The 17,820-nt window shown below is 35.6% G+C and overlaps 1 protein-coding gene across 9 annotated transcripts in view; it reads right to left on the bottom strand.

The window, feature by feature from the left end:
- The window catches only part of NBEAL1 (neurobeachin like 1), a 179,772-nt gene that overhangs the window by 111,389 nt on the left and 50,563 nt on the right, over positions 1 to 17,820 (bottom strand). For 8 of the 9 annotated variants that reach the window (XM_066344885.1, XM_066344888.1, XM_066344889.1 and 5 more), the window contains 7 exons: positions 16,765 to 17,071; positions 14,680 to 14,786; positions 7,607 to 7,693; positions 5,081 to 5,164; positions 3,166 to 3,264; positions 2,499 to 3,079; positions 972 to 1,104 (listed from right to left, as the gene is read on the bottom strand). In XM_066344885.1, coding sequence (XP_066200982.1) covers positions 972 to 1,104; positions 2,499 to 3,079; positions 3,166 to 3,264; positions 5,081 to 5,164; positions 7,607 to 7,693; positions 14,680 to 14,786; positions 16,765 to 17,071 — 1,398 coding nt within the window. The remainder of the gene's footprint in view (positions 1 to 971; positions 1,105 to 2,498; positions 3,080 to 3,165; positions 3,265 to 5,080; positions 5,165 to 7,606; positions 7,694 to 14,679; positions 14,787 to 16,764; positions 17,072 to 17,820) is intronic. The other variant, XM_066344891.1, reaches the window with a different exon arrangement.

Raw genomic sequence — 17,820 nt, forward strand, 5'->3', positions numbered from 1 at the left:
AGGTGAAAATCACATTAACTTTTTGGAATGACTTAATGACATTAAATCATTGAGTTAACTTAAGTTTTTGGATTTTTTAAAGACAATGCGTTCCGAGTATCTATAACTAGATTGTATGAACAGCAGACCATTAAGATTAAACAAAACTAAATGCTGATTAAAATGACAATCTTAAAGTAACATTTTTTTCATCTGGTATAATAAAAGCTCTTACATCTAGTCTAGAAAATCTACACACAACTATAACATAGTATCATTTCTGCATTTTCTAAGTCTATGAGTATTCTTTAGAATCAATTTTTTTCTAATGAGAAGCATTTTATATTTTTTAAAAGCAAACGAAATGTAGTTATTAACAATTCATATTATACCTGACCAAGTGGTGGCATAATGGATAGAGCATCAACCTGAGACATTGAGGACCCAGGTTCGAACCCCAAGGTCACCAGCTTGAGCATGAGGTCAGAGGTTTGAGCATAGGATCACAGACATGACCCTATGGTCACTGGTTTGAGTCCAAAGGTCACTAGCTTGAAGCCCAAGGTCACTGACTTGAGCAAGGGTTACTGGCTCATCTGGAACTCCCTGGTCAAGGCATATATGAGCAGCATCAACTTGCATCAACTTAGGTGCCACAAATACAAGTTGATGCTTCTCATCTTTCCTTTCTTGTCTGCCCCTGTCTGTCCATCTCTCTCTCTTAAAAAAAATTATATTCTCACTTTAAATTGGAAAAATCAAATTTAATTCTAGAACACTTGAAAGAAATCATAACATGTCATTTTAATTTTTGGCAGAAAATGATAAATGATAAATAGTATTAACCTCCTTACAGATGAACTTCAACGATTAGAAAGTAAAAATTAACTGACTCTCAGAAAGCAGATAACAACATCTGACATACATGCACTGAATGTGCGCTTGTTAAAGGAAAGAATCAAAAAATTAAATGTGATGCCCGAAAGCCTTACCCAGAGGGAATCGCAGAAACTGTGGTCAGGAAGCATAACTGTTGCATATTCTCTTTTCGTGCACACTGCCACAACCAACATACCTGAATGAGTAATAAAAGCCTCAAAACCCATGCCACTTCCTGTAAAAAAACTAAAGAAAATATATATTATCAGAATTTTTAAAGTCTGTTATTCAGTTTTATCATCACTGGATCACACAAAACTGTAACATCACCATAAATATCCTTTTCAAACACATTGTGGCTTACATTCTATTGCCACATGTCAGTCCAACCTTGTTTCAAAGATGATTTTTAAATCGATTTTGGGCATAAGAGTTTAGTAAATTATAAAAGGTAGTCTTAGAAGTGGAATTCCATTACTAAACTACAGTAAAGCTATAAACGTGCAAATCTTAAAATTTTGCCCAAATAAGATTCAGAAAGCATAAATACGTGTCTTAAAAATCAAAGGCACAGCCTGACTGGGCGGTGGCGCAGTGGATAGAGTGTCAGACTGGGATGTGGAAGACCCAGGTTTGAGACCCCGAGGTTGCCAGCTTGAGGGAGGGCTCATCTGGTTTGAGCAAAAGCTCACCAGCTTGAGACCAAGGTCGCTGGCTCTAGCTAGGGGTTTCTTGGTCTGCTGAAGGCCCGCGGTCAAGGCATGTATGAGAAAGCAATCAATGAACAATTAAGGTGTTGCAATGCACACAAAAAACTAATGATTGATGCTTCTCATCTCTCTGTTCCTGTCTATCCCTCTCTCTGACTCTATCACTGTAAAAAAAAAAAAAAAAAAAAAAAAAAAAAAAAATCAAAGGCATAGGCCCTGGCTGGTTGGTGTAGTGGTAGAGCATCGGCCTGGTGTGCAGGAGTCCCAGTTCGATTCCCGGCCAGGGCACACAGGAGAAGCACCCATCTGCTTCTCCACCCCTCCCCCTCTCCTTTCTCTCTGTCTCTCTCTCTTCCCCTCCCACAGCCAAGGCTCCAAAGTTTGCCCGGGCACTGAGGATGGCTCTGTGGTCTCTGCCTCAGGCACTAGAATGGCTCTGGTTGCAACAGAGCCATGCCCCAGATGGGCAGAGCATCGCCCCCTGGTGGGCACGCCGGGTGGATCCCGGTTGGGCCCATGCAAGAATCTGTCTGCCTCCCCATTTCCAACTTCAGAAAAATACAAAAAAAAAAAAAATCAAAGGCATACTAAAAATTATTACTGAAGTAACTAATTTTGTTTATACATCTATATAGAGAGGTTTTCTGGTCCTTCAAATTATTATATAGCACCTTCCTTGGGACATAGAAGTTATCATTCAATTTCAAATTTATAATTCCTTTTTTCCTCAGTTTTACAATATTTGTAAGATGGAACTTATTTCCAAACTAACCTCAAGCTAACTAGCAAAATATTTTATACATTATTTTGAAAGCAACAAAAGCAACTATAATGAGGATGAGGAAACTTCAGATAACTTGTACACTTAAAAACTCGGTATCAAATAACCTATGACAGTATTCACTTAAATTTCATAACTTGTACCAGTACCTGTACAACTGTTTTCTTTTTCCTCCTTTGTTAGCATTGTCAAGAGTCAACTGATCCTGATCTAAGCAAAACCAAGCATTGAAGGAAAAGGCGGATCCTGGCCATTTCTGTATAGAAGGCACAGAAATTCCTGCCATACTATGTGATAAATTGAAATACTGCAGTGCACTTTCTAGACTCTGTTTTCGGGCCATTGTCAGGATTGCTCGAGTCACAGGAGTAGTATAAGGGTGAATACACTCAGATTCATCCACTCTCAGCAATCTCAGTAGTCCACAGATTTCTTCTGAGCTCACTGACTGACTCCCCAAGGAACCATGGAGAGCAATCAGGTTCTCAGCACAAGTTCGATGAAGGGAAGAATGGGAATCAAGGGTTGCAATAATTCTAATTCCCATGTTTGCATTGACACAAGTAGTTCGACTCTGCCTATTAATACAACAAATTCTTTTCAGCCAATCAGAGATGAAGATCTGCAGGTCATGGGATTCTAGCTCAGGAAGCCACTGGATAAGAAGCAGGAGAGGCTGGACATTACTAATGCCCAAAATCCCAACTGAAGTGTGGTCACCCTCTACAGCCTGTAAAGCAGCATAAGAGATAAAAGGTTAGTTACCATCCTTGAGGTGGAGATAATGGAACTTCTAATAAAAGCTAAAATACTCACCATATTCATAAGTTCTTTAAGTAGTTCTAGTGGTGGCTGACCCAGGTTTTTTAATACTTCAAACATATGTGTATAACCAATTCTTTCTTTAAACACTTCCTAGGGGAAAGAAAATAAACATATCAAAGAACATTTTCAAAGACCAAATTTGCTGAAATATTTTCAAAAGTGTTGAATAATATCCATTTAAGCTAACTGACTTAGTATTAAAAAGATTATAAATTCAACATTTGTTTTCTCAAATCACACGCCTTCATCTTAAACTCCATGTGACTGCTGGAATACAATGTTACAATAATCTAACAAAATGTAAAATAAATGAAATCAGCAATAGTTGTGTATTATAAAATTATACACTAATAGTACACTAATACACTGATACTTCCTTTACTTTCTTCACTTGATTTATAATTAGAGTAGTATTATATTAAATCAAAACAAAAATGGAGAAAAATAAGGAGAATTTGGGAGTAACAAGAGTCAGACAGCATCTTCAAAGGACTAACGAGTCCTGGTATTTTTGAGTAGTGGCCATAAAAAATACTGGGTAGTTTTCTTCTGACTCTGTATCCAAACAGTCTGAATTAGCTGGAGCATGGAGTCGGTTTCAGTCAAGTCTAAATCACATGTATTTTTGAACCAGTAAGACACAAAGCCATGAAGGAATATTTTATAAAGACAAGCAAAAAACCTAGCAACACTAAACTAGTCCAGTAAAGTAGACAAACTGGTTGTCTCTGAGGAGGAGAACCAGTTGACTGAACCAAGGGTAGAAAGAAAAACTTTTTTAAAAGGTAACTTTAAAATACTCTTTAATTTTAAACCATGCAAGGTATTATACATTATAAAAAAACTGATACTGTAAAAAGCCTTGAATACCATTTTAGTTTTGAATTTCATACTACAAGCAATCTATTATATTCATAAGCCAAATTACTTACAACTTAAAATGATCTTTTTCCTTACAGAAACCATTAAAAATGAAGATCAGACTCCCAAGCCAAACTCTAACAGTTGTAAAAACCTACTAAGCAGGAATCTAACCAAGAATCATATATACCAACAACGATGGGCAAAAGTTAGTCTCCTAACAAAAACCAACAAACAGTGAGTGGAATACAACTGAAGACATGGCTTACAGAACAAGGACTATTCATTCATTTCTGGTACTAGAAAGGTAATTAAGGTATGGAATATACCGGTACTAGAGGTGATGGATAAAAAGGTAAATGTTGATAATAATACATAAAAACATTTTAAGTATTTACCATGTGCCTGGCACTATGCTTACCACTTTATAAAGATGATCCCACTAATCCTTAAAACTACTCAGTGAGGAAACTAGTAGCACAAAATCAGCATAAGTGGACAGCAGGACAGAGCTGGTGGTAGTGAATGAAATGAGAAGGGAAAGTCCTGAGGGTTAGTGACCACAACAAAGAAGCAGGATTTCCATGGCCATATGGAAAAAGATGTTCTGAATTAGTAGGGCTGTTGACAAGTGAAAAATGTTCACATTCTCAGCAGTCATAAACTGACCTACCAGTGAAAGTGATTATTTTATTAAGGAAGAAAAACTATGATATAAAATTTAATTCTTTAAACACACTACCATCGAATCACTTAAAATAATCATTTCAACACCAGTGCTCTCTTCCCATGTGTTGACTGACATTATAATTCCTTATGGTTTACAGTTTAATCATTAATGTCTTAATCGCAAAGCGGTGCCCACACTCTGTCTTGAAAATTATCAGAACAATGATTCCTATACTAATATGGGACATTTTGCAAACTATTTCATTTCAGGCTTGAAACCATATATTATATACCGTCACACATGACATTGGGAATAATATGATGAAAACTGGTATATGGAAGATAACATTTTTGAGCTTGGAGATACATGTTTCACCTTAGCAGCTGGAGATTTGTTCATAACTGCTGTCAAAGCCTGAATGGTTGATACAGCCAAACAATCCAACTGTCCCTGAAATGTCTATGAGAAAAGAAAAATAGCAAGAAATTAACAAATGTAGTCTAGATTTGTATTCAGTGGAAACCTTTGTTCTGAAAACCTGAAAAAATAATTACTTGACATGCAATACACTCCTCTTCCAATGAAGTGGATTTCTGAAACATTATAACCTGCAAGAAAAGTTACCTACTTGACTGAAAATAAGCCCCGTGTCAATAGGATGGGTTACTTTCACTCATTACATTAAAATGTTTTGGGAAAAAAAACCCCACAAAACACCAAGCTTAATACATGCTTTCTTAGGAAAAAAATGGACAATCTCACAAGAGGAAGGGAGGGAGGTCTATCACTAGAAATTCTATTATGTTTCCATAAATTCTATTATGTTTCTATTGTTTCCTTAAAATATGTTTTACATTTAAATTTTATTAGCATGTATAATAACATGTCTAAAATAGTCTTGTCTACTTAGTTTCCAAACCCTGAAATGGTAATGTACATACACCAACCAATTAATCACATGTGCAACAAAAAATATCTATTTTTATATAAAGTGCAGAATCTGAAGTAGATCAGAAAATGAAATATGTATCTATAAACACTGCCATGTTTTTGAGAAAATAAACTTTAATGCTAACAGTTGTAAGAAAAAATAACAACCAACTCTACTATGTCTATTTCTGTTTAAGCTTCATCATAAGAAAAGAGATGTGTTAAATTTCAGGTCAGTGAATTTACAGCAAAACACACAAAAACAAAAACAACCTCAACATTACTAAAATAACTGAACATGACTATTATGTCATCAAGCTTAGTCAATGATGAAAGCATAATATGACAGTTAGAAAGATGTAAACTCTAATAGTTCTGAAAACATGCTTTTGGGAATATATTACTATGAATTGAAGCTAGTCATTCCACAAACAGAATTTTTCTCTCTCCCTCCCACTAAAAAAGATATGAGTAAAAGGGGACTCACTTGATTTTTACTGTTTGAAGCCAAGTTCTACCACTTTCAGGGAAATTATTTAAGCTGCTATCTTGGTTTCTGTTGCTGTTCTTTGCTTATTGAACATTACATAAAATAAATATCACATATGTAACAAACATAATGCATTAAACATTCTATGTCCAGAATTTCATACAAGATAAGACCTTTCCTAGACTTCATCTAAAAATAGTAGGCAGCACAGTACCTAAAATTAGAAATACTAACATAAACCTCTAAGAAGTCTATTATAACTATTTTATTAATCTATAAGAAGGCCTTAAAAGGGACTAATACTTATAAAAAAAAATCTAAAACGGTACTCTGTAATTAATATTGCACATTCATAATAGAAAATAATAGACATACATGTCTTTCTATACCACACTTCTATTTGTAAGCCTGAACATTAAGATAATGTTAATAATAACATCATGAAAGCTCTTTCACAAACACTTTAGGAAAGGAAACAAAACAAAGCACTATTGTAGATGGCCTATCCAAATGAAATGACCTAATAATGTGTTATAAAAAGCAACATAGATTGTATATCTCGACCCTATTCCCACATAGAGTTGAATATTTAAAAAAAAAATTTAACTTTTATTCTAAATGAAGGCTCAAAGAGTTCGGCATCTTCTTCCCTTCCTCCAAGATTCAGGTTGTCCATTGAATTATAATCATTATTTGTCAACAAGAAGCAAAGAATCAAGATATTAAAACTGACCATACATATTCACAAACAAAGCCCTAAAGACCCAAGACACCACAAAGCTTAGAAAAGGATGTCCCCAAAATATGAAATCACCACCAGGTGGACAGAATTGATGCTGGGATACCATTCCTGTACTTTCTCCTCATATTGTAAAGAACACACATATACAGATGGCGTACTGTTCATCATTTATATCAGGGGTAGTCAACCTTTTTATACTTACCACCCACTTTTGTATCTCTATTAGTAGTAAAATTTTCTAACCGCCCACCGGTTCCACAGTAATGGTGATTTATAAAGTAGGGAAGTAACTTTACTTTATAAAATTTATAAAGCAGAGTTACAGCAAGTTAAAGCATATATAATAATAATTACTTACCAAGTACTTTATGTTGAAATTTTGCTAAGTTTGGCAGAATAAATCTTTATAAAACAACTTACTATAGTTAAATCTATCTTTTTATTTATACTTTGGTTGCTCCGCTACCGCCCACCATGAAAGCTGGAATGCCCACTAGTGGGCAGTAGGGACCAGGTTAACTACCACTGATTTATATCAACCACCAAGATTTTAATATATTTATCGTTTAGATTAAAAAATTTTAAAAATAACAATTGCTTGTAACAATTTAAAAAAATAATTTATGAAGATTAGACTAGGTAATGTTTATATTTTAAGACAAAAAAAAGTACAGGAATAGTTGCTCCCATTGACTGATTTTGGACTCCAGCTGAAACAAGATGCAGGCTTTGTAGATACCTGGTCCTCATTTATTTCTGTCAGTAATTTGTTGGCAAGGTCTTTCTCGTTCTTGTCTGCCACCTTATTGTTAGCATTTAAAAATAGCTGTTAAAAACAGAGACAAGAATAATGGAGAAAAAAACATTAAATTTTAACCTATAAGCAAAAATGAAGCTTAAATGGATTTCCATGTCTCTTGAAAATAAATCCAAGTATCTACTTGTGAAGTATAGCACTTTTAAATGGACAATCAACTATTCATTTTTAAATTAACAAACATTAAATCATATAATTATTTTTCTCCTGGAACTCAAATAAGAAACAGCAATAATTAACTTAGCTAATATTCCTATATTCTTAATGAATCAGCTGAGAATATCTCACAGATTCTCTCCCTCTCTCTCTTCCTCTCTCTCTCTCTCTCTATATATATATATATGTATATGTATATCAATCAATGAATAAAATGTTTGTGCCCTGGCCAGTGGCACAGTGGATAGAGCATCATCCAGAATTGTCAAGCTGGTCGGCTCAATCCCAGGTCTCTGCTCCACCCCTGAGGGCAACAGTTAAAGCCGCAGTCAGGGCACATATGAGAAGCAATCAATGGCACAACTCAGTGAAAAAATGAGTGGATGCTTCTCTTTCTCTCTCTCTCTCCCCTCATCTCTCTTCTAAGAAAAATAAATTTTTAATGTTTAAAAAAGTAAAAATAGATTAGTGTACACCAGGGGTCTCAAACTCAACTCAGCATGTGGGCCGCAGAGCAAGATCACAGCCCTTCGGCAGGCCGCACTAGGTCTACAAAAGGCAACTTTTACTCAACACTTCTCTCACTGCAGTTGAAACAGTCTGCGGGCCGCACAAAATTGTTTGGCGGGCCGCATGCGGCCCGCAAGTTTGAGACCCCTGGTGTACACAATATAGAAATTAGAAACCTGGATGTGAATTTTGGTTCCACTACTTATTAGCTGTTTGGTTTAAAAAAAAAAACAACCAAAAAACATAAAACCTACTTCACTTCTCCAAGGTTGTTTTCTCAAAAGGAAAGAAATACTATCTCATAAAATAGGTATGCAAATTAAATGAGATAATCCATGCTAGATTATTAGCATAGTATCTGGTACATAATAAAGTTTTAATAAATGAAAGCTGGTATTATTATCATGAATAAATGTTTTTGTTTTTGTTTTTTTTTTTTCATTTTTCTGAAGCTGGAAACAGGGAGAGACAGACAGACTCCTGCATGCGCCCGACCGGGATCCACCCGGCACGCCCACCAGGGGGCGACGCTCTGCCCACCAGGGGGCGATGCTCTGCCCATCCTGGGCGTCACCATGTTGCGACCAGAGCCACTCTAGCGCCTGGGGCAGAGGCCACAGAGCCATCCCCAGCGCCCGGGCCATCTTTGCTCCAATGGAGCCTCGGCTGCGGGAGGGGAAGAGAGAGACAGAGAGGAAAGCGCGGCGGAGGGGTGGAGAAGCAAATGGGCGCTTCTCCTATGTGCCCTGGCCGGGAATGAACCCGGGTCCTCCGCACGCTAGGCCGACGCTCTACCGCTGAGCCAACCGGCCAGGGCATGAATAAATGTTTAATAGTAGTATTCCATACTATCTAGTTTAAGGGATACAAGATGCTCCAAACTGATGAAAGTAAAAATGAATAAAATCTTCCAGAAAGCAATCTGTATCAAGAATCTTTTTTAAAAGTTCTTCCTCTTTAAATCAGTAACTTTATTTCTCAAAATCTACTCTAATAAACAGAAACTTATACCCAAAATTTTATAATAGAGATGCTCACTTCAGATTTATAATAGTAAAAAATAAGAAATCATTCAAATATCCAACAATAGTAGAACAGTAAAATAAATTACGGTTCATCCATAAATTGCAAGAGAAATCCTCAAACTTTCTGGTCTCAGGACCCCTTAACACTCTTAAAAATAGTTGAGAACCCCAAAGAACTTTTATGTGGGTTACATCAATCAATATTTACATCACAAATTAAAGTCAAGTCATTTAAAATATTCATTTATTCATTCAAAAAATAACAAATCCATTACAAATTGACATAAATTACATTTTTATGAAAAATAACTATATTTTCCAAAATATACTTTAGTGAAAATAGCACTGCTTCTGTTTTTAAACACTTTATTTATTTATTTGTTTGTTTGTTTATTTGGTGATGGGGAGAGAGAGAGAGACAGATAAGACAGGAAGGGAAAAAGATGAGAAGCATTAACTTATGGCTGCTGCACTTGAGTTGTTCATTGATTGCTTTCTCATGCGAGCTTTCATGGGGGGTGGGGGGGCGCCTCCAGCCAAGCCAGTGACTCCAGGCTAAAGCCAGTGACCTTGGGTTTCAAGCTGGTAAGCCTGCACTCAAAGCCAGATGAGCCCGTACTCAAGCCAGGGACCTCAGAATTCAAACCTGGGTCCTCAAGTGTCCCAGGTCGATGCTCTATCCACTGCACCACTGCCTGGTCAGACATGTATTTTTACAACTCTCTAAATGTGTCACTTGACCATTATGATAATGTTGTCTGATTAAAGTTTATTATGAAAATCTAATATTAAAAAATACACAAATACTGTTATGTGTATTTTACCTAAATTTTAAATTTTAAATATTATATAAACTTGTAAAAAGATTAAGAAAAAAATCTTTCATATTTTTTCCTCCATAATCTCTATATTGATTGTGTACCACTCTAAAATTTAATTTAAAAATCTAAAAGAAAAAAAGCCTGCTCAAGGTCACTAAGGCTCAAGGTCACATCCAGGCAAATGTGACTCCCAAAGTCAGGCTTTCAACTCCGCTGTTCCACTCCCAACACTTTTTCCATAGAGCATCCCTCAGTTGCTCTTTTCATAGATTTTCACTCTACTAAGACTGTCTCAATGATAAATTTTTGTTGTATTTCATTTTAATGGATAGATGTGGAAAAGAAAGGGAATAAAATAAAGAAAAAAAGAAGAATAACAAAACCACAATCAAGAGCTTTCCAGAATCTTATGACATAAGTCTTTGTGGAAATTATAGAATATTCTGTAATGCCTGTATTTTTTTAAAAAATGAATTCAACCCCAAGCAGAGTGCTAAAGTCATTGTAATGGTTTTGAATCCTTCTCTTTACTACAAGAAATATATTTTCTTTTCATTAATTCAAATGTTGTTAGACAGAATTTTTAAATTTACATTAATTCAAAGGATATCCCCCTTTCAAAATGTAATATAGTAAAACTAACTCTTAAATGTTTAAAATTCATTATTCCGATCATAAAAATTAAACAAATGATTCCGTGGAATTGTATTTTAAGTATTTTATAGTAAGATGACACTCATTTTGGTAGGCCCTGAAGTCTTTACACAAATATTTAAGAAAATTAATGCATACTTAACTCGCTGGTGAATCTCACACACACAAAGACCACACACTGCAGCAGTTAGCCATAAGTTTTCCAAGTAATTCATAAACTACTTATGACAATTTAAGATTTAGTTGACAATGTTTCCAATAGGTCTAAATAGTTAAATAACAATTGTCTTTACTCTCTATTATCATACAAAATAAAATAAATGATTCATTCTTACTAACAAAAAAGTATAAACAGAAATCAAACAGACATCTTGTAATATCTTGTAGCATCTTGTAACATGTTTGGAAACTTAAAGTTTTCCCAATATTCCAAACTTTTTATATATTTGGGAATCATACCACCTATCTCCATGAAATATGTCTGTTTATCAATAAAACCTGTAATCCTCTTATATTTAAAGAACAGAAAGCATTTTTTCTATGGACTAAGCAGTGACCACTATTATGCTTACAAACCTATGTATAACAATGAATTTATCAAGGGTAAGCAACCCTGGCCCTGGCTGGTGTCTCAGTGGATAGAATGTCAACCCAGCTATGAAAGTCCAGGGTTCAATTCATAAACACGGCATCAGGAGAAGCAACCATCAGCTTCGCCCCCCTGCCCTGCCCTCCCTTTTTCCTCTCCCACAGCCAATGGCTCAATTGGTTCAAATGTGGCCCCCAGGCACTGAGGATAGGTCATTTAGTGCCTCAGGCACTAAAAATAGCTCAGTAGCTGAGCTTCTGCCCCAGACACGGTTGCCGGCTGGATCCCTGTCCAGACACATGAGAGAATCTGTCTCCCTATCTCCCTTCTTCTCACTTATAAATAAATAAATAAATAAATAAATAAATAAATAAATGGTGAAGGAAGGCATATTAATTCTCTAGTGGTAATTTGATACTTACATTAAGTTCTTAGATATTCACTATTATTTATATACTTAACTAATCAATTATTTACTATTTTATGCTATTCTTTACTATTTCACTATTGAGCATCAGTTACATAAATGCTTTCATGGATATTCTAACAGTGTGGAAAAATTCAATAAGCTGACATTAAAATCCTTATTCTGAAATATTCTCACAGAATCAGAATGATCCTCTAGTAATTTTCAGCAGGGAGTCCATGAATACCTCAAACAGAAAGATAAAAGCTCTTTGAAGTAGTTTTATTTTCAAAGGCTTCCCAGGAGCTTTTGAAATAATAATCAGAAATTATTTCTGATACCATATTGAAATTTAAGGACATATAATAATTAGAGAAATGTAAATTAGTAAAAAATAGTAAGTAAATTGGCAGTATATATCAAGAACTTCAACAGTATTTCTATTTTTCTACATTTTCAATTAGGTTGTTTTAATACAGTGTTTTCCTAACCTTAAGAAAAAATTTATTCCCTTTGATAGTAATTCTATTAGGAACAAAATTTTGTTCTCTGAAACTTAAAAGAGTTATGTAACAGTAAAAAAATAAAACTGGAAACTAAGTATCTACCAATAAAGAGTAGTTAAGTAAATTATGGTACATTCACTTGACATCATGAAAATATTAAAATCATAACAGAAAAATACTAATGAAACCATCTTAAATGAAACAAAAACACCTAACTATGTGCATCAAATACACCAAATTTTAACAGTGTATTAACAAAAAATACTTTAAAACTCAACAACAAAAGAAAGAAACGCCTGATCAGCACAGTGGGGGCAGACTCTATCATACTTTTTTCAACTTAACAAAAAAACGTTAACTTCTCAATTGCCAACATTGTAAACAATAATGTTTACAATTAAGTACGCATTCATTTGACAAACAGGCAACCAAATAATTGTTATCAACATTAGCATAATGTGTAGGAAATAAGTTTTTAAAATTTTTCCACTGATTTGAGAGAAGAAGTGAAGGAGAGAAAGATAGAGGGTGGGAAGGAAAAAGAAATTGAAAGAGGGAAGGAAGAAGGGAAGGAAAGAGAGAGAGAGCAGCAGCAACTCATTGTTTCACTTAGTTGTTCCATTTAGTTGTGCATCCATTGATTGCTTCTCATATGTGCCCTGACCAGCATGGAACCTGATCTCGGTGCACAGGGATGATGCTTTATCCACTGAGCAACCCGCCCAGGGCTAAAAATAACAACTCTTGATAAGGATGTGGAGAAACTGGAATGTGCAGTATTGGTAGGAATGTAAAATGGTGCAGCCACTATGGCAAACACTGTGGTGGTTCCTCAAAAAATTAAATATGACCCACTTCTGGATATATACCAAAAAGAATATTTTTTAGGTAAGAGGAGGGGAGATAGTGAGGCAGACTCCCACGTGCACCCCAACTGGGATCCACCTGGCAACCCCATCTAAGGCCAATGCTCTCCAACAGAGCTACCCTTAGCACCCAGGGCCACGCTCAAACCAACTGAACCACTGGCTGTGGGATGGGAAGAGTAAGAGAAGAGGGAGATAAAGGTGGGGAGAAGTAAATGGTTTCTTCTCCTATGTGCCCTGATCAGGAACCAAACCCAGGATGCACCTAGCTGGGCCAATGCTCTATCCACTGAGCCATCAGCCAGGGCCCCAAAAGATTTAAAAGCAAGATCTTGAAGAGTTATTTTTATACTCATATTCATAGTAACAGTATCCACAATAGCCAAAAGGTAAAATCAACATAAGGACCCATCAGCAGATGAATGAATAAACAAAATGCAGTGTACACACACACACAAATATCATTTGGCCTTAAAAAGTAAGAAAATTCTGCTATACAATACAACATGGATAACTCTTGAGGACATAAGACTAAATGAAATAAGAGTCACCAGAAAACAAACAAACATTGTATGATACCACTTACATGAGGTACCATATTTTTTACTCCATAAGACGCACTTTACCCCCCTCAAAAGTGGAGGAGAGCCTGACCAGGCAGTGGCGCAGTGGATAAAGCGTCGGACTGGGATGCAGAGGACCCAGGTTCGAGACTCCGAGGTTGCCAGCTTGAGCGCGGGCTCATCTGGTTTGAGCAAAAGCCCACCAGCTTGAACCCAAGGTTGCTGGCTCCAGCAAGGGGCTACTTGGTCTGCTGAAAGCCCGCCTGTGGTCAAGGCACATATGAGAAAGCAATCAATGAACAACTAAGGTGTTGCAACGCGCAATGAAAAACGAATGATTGCTGCTTCTCATCTCTCTCCATTCCTGTCTGTCTGTCCCTGTCTATCCCTCTCTCTGACTCACTCTCTGTCTCTGTAAAATAAAATAAAATAAAAGTGGAGGGGAAAATGCCTGTGCATCTTATGGAGCAAAAAATATGGTATTTTATTAAATATTTTAACACACCATTTGTTCAGAATATTTTTTTTCTTATTTTCTTCCTTAAAACCCTAGGTGCGTCTTACGGAGTAAAATATACGGTACTTAAGAGTAGTCAAAACCACAGAGACAGAAAGTAGAATGATGGTTGCTAAGGGGAAGGGAACGTGTGGAGTTGTTTAATGGGTAGAGACTTTCAGTTTTACCAGATGAAAAGAAAGATGAGGAATGGATGTTTGCACAACTATGTGAATTTGAATACAGTTAATAATGTAAAAAGTACACTTAAAAATGGTTAAGATAGGACATTTTATGTGTGCTTTGCAAAATAAAAAAATCAGTAATAACAATATGCTCAAATTTGAATCAAAACATAAAATAATAACTTCTTAAAAACAAAAAAATAGTAATAGAAAAATACCTTGCAATTTTGTAGCAGTCGTATGAGATGCTCAAAGCAATTACTGTTAAGAAAAATGGCCTGAAGGACAGGCCTATCTGTGCAATCTAACATGGCTGTGATGGTATCTAGGAGAATAAAAATAAAATCATCCATTTATAAAACAGAAAATTTGAGATCACAGAAACATTTACTCTAGCAATATTTTAAATTTGTGCTTTTCAGATGACAAACAGATGTAAATTAGAAAATAATAAGGATGAGTAGTCTGTACTTCCTGTTGATAAAAAAGTGAACATTTTTTTATTATTAAAATATTTAACTTTTCCTATAAGAGTGTTATATATCTCCCAGAGTTTACTTAACTGTTCTTCCATTATAATGCTCAAGTATAACCAACCAAGGTTCACTACTTGCTGTTACCAGCAACACGTGGTTATGTTTGGCAACAGTCTCATTTATATAGTATAAAATTAACATATGGCCATTATAAAAATAAGACTCAGTTAATTAACACATTTGTGATGATGCTTTGCTCTTTGTTTTCTACTAAAGGAGAAAGTCAAAGAACATTTTGGTACAGGTAATATGAAGTCCATTCAATATAGCCTCAAACTGCCTTATAAACTTATAATTTATAATAATTATAAAACACATATTATAGTATATAAAAGAACAGAGTGCATATAAAATGGATCTTATTTCCCTAAAGAAACAAAACTGCAGTGGCTCATTAAGTTTCACCAAAATTTTGACATCCAGTATTTTTACATATGCAACCACATTAGCTTTTTTTTTTTTAAGTCTGTAGAGCAGGGGTCTCAAACTCGCGGCCCGCCTAACAATTTTGTGCGGCCCGCAGACTAATCCATGAAGTTCAAAATATTTTGGATAAAATTAAGTAAGCCTAGGGGCCTACTTGTATTTTTCATTTCTCTAGCATCCTAGCTAGATATTAGCTTAGTTAACAGCAGTTGTGATGCGAACTACAGTTTCTGGTCGTTTTGTGACACTGAGTAAACTGCATGTACGATTGTGCTTGTTGTACTGATTTTTTTTTGTTTTCAACTGCAGTGAGAAAAGTGTTGCGTAACAGTTGCCTTTTGTAGACCTAGTGCGGCCCGCCAAATGGCTGTGATCTTGCTCTGCGGCCCATATGCTGAGTTGAGTTTGAGACCCCTGATCTAGAGCTACTAAACAAACCATTAATGCCGTTAATGTGGTTATGTCTGGGTGATAGAGGACATAAAAACCTTCTGTCTTTTTACTTATCTGAGTTCCCTAGTTTAGCTATAATAAAAATATATAATTCTATGAAAAGGAACTCATTAATATTTTTATCTATCAATCTAATACAGGAAATACAACAAGAAATCACTTAACTGGTGAAGGAGCTTTCAGAGAAACAGTGATAAATAAGCAAAGAATGACAAGATAAACAACACAAAAAGAAGAAAAGAGAAACAAGTCACACACACACACAGATTCTGAGAAAAACAAAACAAAACATAAGCAGAGGTCCTCTAGAGCAGGTCTGAGAACACTGTATGAAGATTATAAAGTCTATAAGCAGTCAGACTATAATCTCCACACATATCAGGGTGATTAACTCTTTCACGGTTCAGTATGAAATTTCTGGTGGACTGGCACCGGTCCGTGGACCAGCAGTTGAAACTCACCACTCTAGAGGAAAGAGAGATGTTGAAATAGTCTCTATAGAGATGTCAGAGAAGCACAGAACTTACTGTATGTGACTCTCTGCCATGGTTAGGAACTACAAATAGCACTTCCTGAAAATTCAATTTTCTTAGAATTTAAAAAATATAGCTGACCTCTTCCTTTAACATTGATGCTTTTAGTAGATAACACTTTCAAAAAAGAATACTGAAGCTCAATTTTGTCATCATAAAAGCAAAGAGGTATACACAAAGAAACTCCATATTAATATAATCTCAAAGTCAAAATACAGTCATCCGATATCTGAGTTAAACAAGCAATACTTTCTATACAATGACCTTGTATTACAAAAGAAAGTGGAAAATATAAAAGTGAAAAACAACAAGACTCAGAGAAAACCAAGTATAATACACTTTATGTGATACTTACTCAGCATTTTTATCTGGAGAGCTATGAACTGCCTTTCCCACTCTCTGGACCTCCTTTGATTAGGTAAAGCTGAATGATCTGAATTTAGTAATTTAAAATAGTTCTCCAGAACAGTGCTGGTTTCTACTTGACGCTGGTCAGAGCTGCTAGTGAGAAGGATATGTACCACTTCTGTGAGGCACTTTAGAGTCAGTTCTACCTTCCTACCTACTTCTTCAGGATTTCTGTCCTCCCAAGAATCACAATCTGCCAAGACTCTCATAAGAACTTCCATGGTGGCTGGAGAAATTGCTTGCAAAGCATTCCTCTGAAACATGAGAGACAACAAAAAACCAAAAAACTGAAGTTCCATATGTTTAAAAAACAAAAAGGAACATAACAAATCTTCAGACAACTTATTTTAGTAAATCAACATGAAAAAATTTTGATCAGATATTTTCACAGACACTACTAGTGTCTTACATGTCTTCATCTCCTCACTAACAAAATTCTGAATTTATTCATATAGCAGTATCCCCACATAGAAAACTCACCCCCTCCCTTGCAGCTAGAATAGCCATGTGACATAGCTTTGGTCAAGATATATGCCAGTCAACTATGAAGAGGCTATCACTTTGCAAATAAGAGAAAGGATCCTTTGGCTCTTGGCCTTTTCACCTGTTTCCTGCCTGGAATGCAGACATCGTGCTTGGAGCCACCTTCATATCACAAGGAAATAAACCCAAGAATTAAATTAAGCAGGCTATAGAAAGAAGAAAAGGAATATTTAAGGACCACAGTCCTTGGTCATATCACTCAGCTGCTGTTCTAGCCCAGAAATGTCTACATCTGGATTTCTTATGTAATAATAATAAAAAAAAAGAAAAAGAGAGAAAACTCGATTTGATTAAGCCTCTCCCAGGTTCTCTGTTGGTTAGAGCAAATCCATCTCAAATGATGTAGATATAAAAGTGAAGTGGTATAACACTGAGTCAACAAACATATTTCTGAAATTCAAAGCAACTGGCAACTATTTGAGGTGATTCATTAAACTTAGAAATAAATAAATATTGCCGA

The sequence above is a fragment of the Saccopteryx leptura genome, chromosome 7 (assembly GCF_036850995.1).
Source record: "Saccopteryx leptura isolate mSacLep1 chromosome 7, mSacLep1_pri_phased_curated, whole genome shotgun sequence".
Taxonomy (NCBI): domain Eukaryota; kingdom Metazoa; phylum Chordata; class Mammalia; order Chiroptera; family Emballonuridae; genus Saccopteryx; species Saccopteryx leptura.